General features: G+C 35.0%; 1 protein-coding gene across 1 annotated transcript; it reads right to left on the reverse strand.

The window, feature by feature from the left end:
• Positions 1-5,642: 5,642 nt before the first annotated feature.
• On the reverse strand, positions 5,643-8,580 carry LOC125683726 (uncharacterized). The gene is made up of 2 exons (XM_048925169.2): positions 7,062-8,580; positions 5,643-6,644 (listed from the first exon to the last, which is right to left on the reverse strand). Exon 2 carries the CDS (start codon positions 6,640-6,642, stop codon positions 6,040-6,042), a length of 603 nt encoding a protein of 200 aa, XP_048781126.1. The 5' UTR covers positions 6,643-6,644; positions 7,062-8,580; the 3' UTR covers positions 5,643-6,039.
• Positions 8,581-9,141: the final 561 nt, after the last annotated feature.

Raw genomic sequence — 9,141 nt, forward strand, 5'->3', positions numbered from 1 at the left:
GGCTGAGTTAGCCTTTGAATATAAAATAATTTTTATTTCCACTGGTAATTCTTTTTTATTTAGATGCATTAAATTTTCTCACACCTTTAGTAATGCTTTACCAACAGCAACTGTTTAGTTTTTGTTAATCACTATATTTAATGAACTCAGATGACATAGTTGCCATTGGATACCCATCAGCTTAATCATCATGTGTTGCACAAATATTTTCATATTGCATTAACTTCATTTATCAGCTAAGCGTGCAAATCTTTTGCATTCATTAAAACTGGCATCATGGCCTACAAATTGTCACTCAACAGAAGAAAAAAAACATAGGTAGTGTACTTAGAATCCCGTGGATAATTGTAACTCAACGGATCAGAGAAAGAAGAAATTTTTAATTCTCTTAAGTATAGTTTTGTGGGTACCTTGTGGGTTTTGTGTGGACGTACTCTTTTTGTATCTACTGTATTGCAATGTGAAGGTCATTGATATTGTCACTGTCAGTGGAAAAGCCGTCGTCACCCACACAATGTAGGTTAGCGCTTCCCTTACAGAGGTATATTTACACTGTCGTGGAAATGATTTCTGGGCAGAGATTAACAAATAGTGCACACCATATTTGTTATCTCTTTGATCTACATTTTTAATTTACTGTGTTTTGTGCCGAATTTCCCCCAGGAACTGGACGAGTGGGTTGAAATGTATGAATAAAACAGCATTTTGTTATAATTGCGATGAGAGAGATGGAAAATAGGTAATACGAATCGCCAAACGTCAGAACCGAACCCTTATTTTTAATTTTTAAGTGTCTGTAGTATATCTTGTCACATTGTGCTTTCATTAAAACAACAACCTACAGGAACTCGTAATTTATGGATATCAGATTTTTAAATTATTTTTTGAGGTGTGATTTAGAGACATTATTGCCTTTGAGCTATAGTCTAGTGCCACGTGTTTTGATATACTGTAAATTTCTTATTATACGCTAGAAATTCCTGCTCGTGAACAGTCTCTCTCGCCATTTCAAAATGTCTGTCGTTGATTTAGCCTTCCGATTATTGCATTCTGGGATTTTACGTCCGGGCGACTGGACGTTGAACGGTCATTTAGACTCGCTTAAGATATGAAATCTACAGTAATGTTCTTTAAAGAATTGATAGCATTTGATCTCAATTAAGACTCGTATTTTCCTAAATAAAGCTGACCAACAGAAGAAACTGGTAGATCAATAAAGTCAATGCCTTGATTTATTATTACCATTTGAAATCAATACATTTGAATCATACAAATAACTATGTGGAGCGTCATGTTATAATATTTGATTTTACTGGGCGAGTGTAAATACAGGCTACAATATGACAGGAGTATAAACTAGAACCAAAAATTGTACTCTTCTGTAGCATTTTTTTTTTTTTTTTTTTTTTTTTTTTGGTTTAAGTAAAATAAACCACTTTACAATCCATTATACATCTGTATAAGATCTCTTACTAATGCTGGGCACCAGAAGACATCAGACATGCAGCTTCAGCATAATAGGGTATTTAATATTTTGGCAGCCAATATTTTATAAAGAAAAGTTCCATATGGTATCCTAAAGGTTAAATCTATGTCACGAATATCTTATGAAGAAACACGAGATCGGCTCCCTTTGTAATTTTAAATATTTACCCTCGACGATTAAAATTGAAAGTCCGCGGTGATACACTTGGCTTATAATTGCTATACACACTGTGTAGACAAACTTGACATACATCCAACAGGAATCATTCTCTTTGTTAGATGTGTCCCCCGTGAAGTGTTATCAATTTTCAATGTTAGGATATCGTGAAATTGATTTTTAATTTCAATCCCCTGGACGGTACATGTGGAATTAAAAGACCTCCTTTGATAAGTTTCAACAGCCTTATGTAAAAAGCCCGTGAAGGTGCTTTTAGAATATGTGTTGTGTAATTGAGGTCAATAGATAATTATTGCTTGCAAAGAACAGCATGGATCACCCATAATTCTTCTATTACCATACATGTAGATACACCACTGAATAATGTTGACATATTTCTACAGTAACACATGGCTATAACAGCATTAGTATGCGTTTTGCGAAATCACCCTAGTCTTGGCGCCTCATGAAAGTGTGCCGACGCAACGTGTCGTATTTCATACCCTCAGGTATTTTCAAAAATGAGATGTATTTAAATTTACATTTTATTTCTGTTGGAATTCCCAGTCGTTAAAATAGACGGACTGCGCACATTTTGTTTACAAATGAAGCGCATCCATGAGGGGAAAATATAGGGGGAAAACATTGGAAATGTAAATAATGGTCCAAATCTCATAAATCATTGGTCTTTCTTGCAATTTCTTGGGGGAAGGGGTGAATTTGAACCTATAGACGATATAATTTGGGCAAATTTATGGACTTGCTACTATACTCCATAGACACTATATAGCCTGTCATCTAAGCAAGGTTTTGTTTTTGTATGAACAACCTGTAATAAACTCAATATATTTTTCTCCAATGTTGTTTACACCAAAAAGAGTACCAATATTTTGTTTGGGCACGTCTAATAAAGATTTTATAAGATATCGTGTACATCATGAAAGATTCTTCGTCTGCTCCGCCATGCTTGTTATCGCAATATCTCGTAGGTGGACCTTCTAAAAAACTTAAACATTGACAATCAGCGCGAAAATGTAGTTACTGGAGCCATTCCGACAAAGAAAGGAAAATCATATGGTGGCAGATAAAAATTTACACTCTGCTGTTCGTTTTTTAACTTGATATCAAATTTAAACCATTTCAATACCGACGAAAACTCTTTCTCCTCCGTACTCATCTATTGATGTAAACACCACCTTATATGGGCATATGCAAATAACTTGATAACCGGAAGTTGAGATTTCAGTACTTCAAACATGGCGCACAAATATGAATCGAAAAATTGGAATATACCGAAATTGTTAAAAATTGTAGAATAGAGCCTCACAAATTGTAAGTTGCAGGTTGTAAATTTATATATTGACTAAGAAACAGAGAATATAATTTCATTTACGTAAAAAAAAAAAATCAGCAAATGTTTTGAATGATCGAAAATGTTGCGGGAGTGAATCACTCTGCACTATTACGGAGATCCTAAGGAGTTGTAGCCCCATCCCCCCAAAAAAATATCGGAGAGGGCTACATTATTGCAGCTAGATATACACTTGCTTACAATGACTGAGCGGAAGTTACAGGATTGGGCCTTTTTCCTGAAGAAGAGGCATCAACTATCGAGGTATAGATGTATTCTGAAAGAGTGAGAAATTTCTTGTGCAAATTTTTTTTTTTAATTAAACAGTTACACTTAATTTTAGAAATACGTCGTCTGACTTTGATTTATCTTTTTAAGAAATGATAATGAGTAGATCATCGAACCCGATGAGAAATAATCTCCTTCGAGTTAAGGGTTAGATCACCTATGTTAGTATGATAATTTTTCTGCAGTTTTCACACCGACGATTTCATTATTTAAACTTTATGTAAACGTATAGCTATTTTCATACAGACAGCGAGTATTTTTATATTCAACCTTTGACTTGTTCTCAGCAATTAATCAACCGAATTCGAATTCATGAGAATAAAATGCGTCAAAAGCATGCGTTGATATCTTAATAAGGTAAAAGTACATTAATTGAATGGCCAATCTGCTAAAGGATTCAAGGAGCATATCCATGTTTATGTGATCTGTGGCATTAGACAAAAATGTATCCTAATAAATATGACAATGACTTGTTTTGCCTTCTCCAACCTATGACGTATCATTGGTCATCTTCGTAAACAAACCGGTTAACATCTACATACTGATGTGTTAAATAAACGGTAAGCAATTTTAAAAACTGAACTCCACGGTTTATAAAACCACACATTCCGATTTTATCTTCTCCGCAGATTTACTTATGAAAAACCACACACATACACCAGAGCATAGACCTGCGTTCATATCGCCATATCAATTATCAAATTGATTATCTCGCTATATAATTATTTTTACAGAAATCGTGACTCTTTGGTTTATCTTCTTCTGTGTGATATGCATGATAATGATGTAAAAAGTTACTTTAAAAACCACCGATAATTTAGATTATGAAACAATATATGTAATCGTTTTAAATGTTGCAATAAAGGTACATATTTTGTACAAGTTTAAATGCGAGGTGTTTAACACGGAGTATTAGATTTCCACACACGTATAACACAGATAGCATCATTGTCTTCGATCTTACAATCATTTTTCCTTAATTGCAAGTTCTCCCTTTGAGATATGTTTGTATTTTTCTGTCGTAACATTAGCTTTAACACAAGGTATAACCAATGTAGACGTAGTATATAACCAATAGCGGAATATCACACACACACACACAAACACACACACAAATAATGATCCATTTATTATAGACCAAGTCCAGAAACGCTAAATATATACGTCTTTTTTTTGGTCAGAACTCGGTACGGTAGATTAAGCTTTTATCCCCCGGGCTTCCACTAGGGGTTTGTCCTGGACCCATTGGGGGCTTCAATACAACCCCCAGCCTTTTACTGCGCCCCTGTTCATAAATTTCTGGATCCACCACTGATAATTAAGGCAACAATACTATGTGGGTTTTCATTGCATTTTATACGTGGCATTAGCGCAGTAAAAGAAACTTGGATGACATTGTGATAAGGTGATACGAAGTTCTTTCATTTTACACAATTCAAATTGTAATGTTTTGGGAAAGCTTTGTCAATTTTGTAACCGAAACACCATGGTATCAACTAGAATTCTGTAAAGTACTTTTCCTCTGCTATTTAGGTAAATAGGTGGGGTAGATTCATAAATATAAATAATCAATGCACAAACTCGTCAGCAGTGGTATACGATGCTGTAATATGATATATATATATATATATGGTACTTTGTTGTTGTTTTATGGCATCAGTTGTACAATCTGCAGCTATATGGAATTCGATTACCTATTCTGAAAAACATGTTGCTAACCTTTCCATTTTTGTTTGTTCGCTTATTTTGCAGATGATGAGTCAATTTATTCTGTCAGAAATTGCGTCTGAAATTAATCATTAATGGAGATATATTTGTTTGACCAATATACAGCAGTAATAAACCTTAGAGGGAGCGGTCATCACCGGACCTGTATAGGCATGTATTCTGCCGCTCTATATGGTCAGTATGTATTCTGCCGCTCTGTATGGTCAGTATGTATTCTCTACAGAATTACCGATACAAGATTGTTGTGGAGATGGTGAAACTTCTTCTACAGTGTAGACACCTTCCGTGTAAATATGTTGACTGTCCTTTGTTCAGTCATTAGGGAGCATAAGCGTCCGTAGAGATGTTTCCCAACAACTCATCTCTCAAGTTAAATCTAGTATGCATAGACATATCTTGTTTACTGTAATCTGCAGTACACAAAAAGCCCTTGACCTCGCTCCATATTGTAATAGTGCATGCCTGCTAATATAGACAATGCTGATTTTTAAATGAGGCACGATAATGTGTAAATATGATTCCGCTTGGAATGCATGTAAATATTTACATAGGTAGGGTCATGGGTAGGTATTTTCCAATTCCCGTATTTTAGAGCTTTGCAGTTCGGCACTCTCAGGCAAAACAAAATATATACATGGTTTTAATACTTTTTATTAAATGTAACAATATAATTGTCAAAAGAACAAAATTATATTCAACAGCACCAATGATTGTATGATTAAATCATTGAATACAGCTTGTGGTATCATTTAAACATATATCAAAAATATATTTACTGTGACAGTCTGACGTATGTGCAAAACTGATCATAATCAGTCAACTTAGCGTCATAACTGTTCGACTCATCCACATCACAGTGAGATTTATAGTTATTCTCTTTTGGCCAGTGGAAGGTGGACGCGCAACGTTGCAGATTTCGATACCGAAACAGTGCGGGCTGTAACAGAGAAGAGGTTTCTTCTGTTAAGAGTTTTTTCCTCGTCACGGTGGGCCTAATTGGGTATTAGACCCAGATTCAAGTCCAAAGTTTTCACGTGTCATCAGTTATTGTGGACAGATCCCGGTAATAGATGACGGAACCAACCAATTGTCCATTTTTAAGTTTGCCTCCTAGTGGGAGGAAGCCAACTTTCTGGAAGTCACCGATCTTTTCAATGATTCGCTGGACGGCAATATTGTTGGAAAATGTGTCTACATACATGCCCATGTAACCAATCTTCGTTGAGAGTTCAATGGCTTTTCGCATGCAGAATTCGCCCAGCTTCTGGTTTCTCTCGGAGCGTTTGACAATAATGAATGGATCCACCACTCCATTTGCACCACGGTAGAACTTGCTAATAGCTAAGATGAAACCAGCTAACAGTTCACCACTTTCTTTGCAAGTCACGGCAAAACAGTCACTTCCTTCAATTTCTCGACGGAAGTCTTTTTCAGAATCGAATTCGTCGATACCATATCCGTCCCCATGTTGGGCGGCCTCTTGTATCATACAGTAGGTCTCTGTAAGCTGCTGTTCTGTCATGAAGTCGATGATGACATGGCGGCCGCTCAAAAGTGTGGTCACCATTGGGAGAGAACTTATCCAGGTCATTTCTCTCTCTATGAATTTAGGGCTTTCCTGTTTCAGGAGCATTTCTGCAAAACACAAGAGAGAAGATTCATAAATCAATTGTTTAATGTAGTTATGATTCAAACTTTCATCGATATTTGTTCAATGTTATGTCTTTATTCAAAACAGGTTAATAAAAGAAACACTCGTCAGATTTTCCCTATGATACACAAGTATTTAAAAACTTTTTGGCAGTTGTCCAAGCAATGAAGATATTTCGTCATTTTAGCGAAAATCATTATAATTTCATAAGCATCACGATTTTCGTGTATTACACGTGTTAATTGGTGATTAATACGGTTGACTGCCGCGTGGAGAAATTGCCACAATTCTGACGTAATACTTGTAAATTTGAGGGAACATGGCATAAAATCTTATGAAACAGCAAAATATAATTGCAGCGATGTATTGAATTAAAATGATTATGATGAAATATCACATACCTTATACTACAGTGAGATCAAACTGCTAAATTCCAAAAAGTGATTCCAAGCTACAATTTTCTTGTAGAGTGTGTTCTGTTTCTATCTGTAGAAGATAATGAGAAATCTGATGTCATTTTTCGTATTTATACACAACTCTCGATGTCAACAAACTGAAATGGGCGGAGCTACCTCATTTTGTTGACAATCCGGTTCATTCTGGAAAGTAGCCAAGTCGGCTTTTTGCTGTGTTGATCTGGCGAAGCAATGATTGGTCAATAGGATATATTGCGGTTTTTGGATCTCCGTAGACAGTGAATTTGTGTGTTAATTTATTACACCTTTATTAATCATAATGATCTCTTTCATATGATACTGCCATATTCGCGGCATAATTTTCTATTGCATGGATTATTACATGCAGTAAAATATTATTATTTTTACTTATTTTGAGACTGCAGTAAAATGAGCGAATTTATATACTGAAGATAAAAATATTTTGTTTGATATTAGGAGTAACATCCGCAAGAGTATTGAGTTTAATTATGATTGCATGTTCTATGTATGTGTAACAGGATATTGTAAGTATTACATGTTCGACTGACCAACATTCACAAAGTACAACGAGATGATCATTCATCTGTCCAATTAGAAGGTAACCTTTTGTTTGTACAGAAGGAACGGTATCATTTGTAAGTATTTATGTATCTGCGTGTGTTTGATGGGAGATTAATGCTGATATCGATAATATATTAATAGTAACAGTAAACTGACCCTACCACATGTCTGTCTGTCAGTGTATTCGAGAGATTAAACTTATTATCAAAGCTCGAACTTTATCCTGTGTTGAACGTCAGACTGTCCGGAAATAGCAATTCAAATTAATAAGATAAATCTTAGAGCATTGCCTTATACCTCAAGTCTATTGTCCTGTTAGATCTTCACATAAAGCTTATTAAAAACCGTGCAAGATCCTTGACAGAGTTTAAAGCCTTTTTGACATAATTTTACTACCGTGAAAGGTAAACATCTGTGTGACCTAGAGTGAGGTGAAGGGAACTCTTTCGCGCGATAAATTAATCACCAGGTTTATCTACCGTCAAAAACACCGTCTTAAAATCAATAGAAAACAATCGTACGAGAGATGAGTCACTCGTATGGTAAAGCTGTTTGCAATCGATATATGTATAGCATTTTCCCTATCTGATTGTTGAAGCAAGCGTTACTTATATTTTATGAATATATTTGTGAACACGCGTTAGATATTAGGATATGTTAGTGGCAAACCATTTAGATGGTCCAATGAGTTAATTTGATGAATTCCACGAGGTCATTGTGTAAGAGAGATTAGGATGGCTTCACTGTTAGCAATTAAATAGAAATACGTGTTACAGAATGGCAGAAAATGCTACTGATCAGGCTAAGATTCTAAGGAACCCCTAAAGCTCTACCCACTGCATGCATCACCTGGTCCTAGTTGACTGAACGGGACATTCAGTTTTCTAGTCTCCCAAATTTGACACAAAATTTAAAAAAAAAAAAAAATTGTAAGTCCTTTTAAGGAAAGTCCGTGCTTTTACGTATCCGGTTTTAAATTTTAAACACCGACTAGAAAGTTCCAGTTATAACTTCTTTGTCTGATGTTTGTAGTTTACGAGAACTGTACGAGTCAAATTTAGCATTCAAATGTGAATCTTCAGATATATTTACCATGAATTATTATAGTGTCAAGTCTCACTAGCTCCAATGGTACAAAGCAATGTAATATCTACATTGATCTCTAAAAGGCTAATATCTTGCAATCTAAGCCTGAACAGGTTAAAAATCATACATAAGCATGACCCTCACAGTGGATTTCAAACTGTTTTTAGTGAGTTTGTGTTTGGTTCAAAGAAACCCAGAATCATAAATCCTCAGAAAATCATCAGCAAAGTTGTTGAATATTTGAACTCTTCTTCAAGAAACAAAATTATTTGTACATGAGCTGTAGTTGCTAGAATCTACATATATGTTACACTATATTTATTTTTTCTATAAGTATGAGATAGCATGTATGTATTTTTATGTATGATATGATTGATAGCCAAAAAAAAAAAAAAAA

The sequence above is a fragment of the Ostrea edulis genome, chromosome 6 (genome assembly GCF_947568905.1).
Source record: "Ostrea edulis chromosome 6, xbOstEdul1.1, whole genome shotgun sequence".
NCBI lineage: Eukaryota > Metazoa > Mollusca > Bivalvia > Ostreida > Ostreidae > Ostrea > Ostrea edulis.

What these genes read in the sequence shown, in the direction of transcription:
- LOC125683726 (XM_048925169.2), bottom strand. Translation starts at nt 6,642, where the DNA reads ATGCTCCTGAAACAGGAAAGCCCTAAATTCATAGAGAGAGAAATGACC.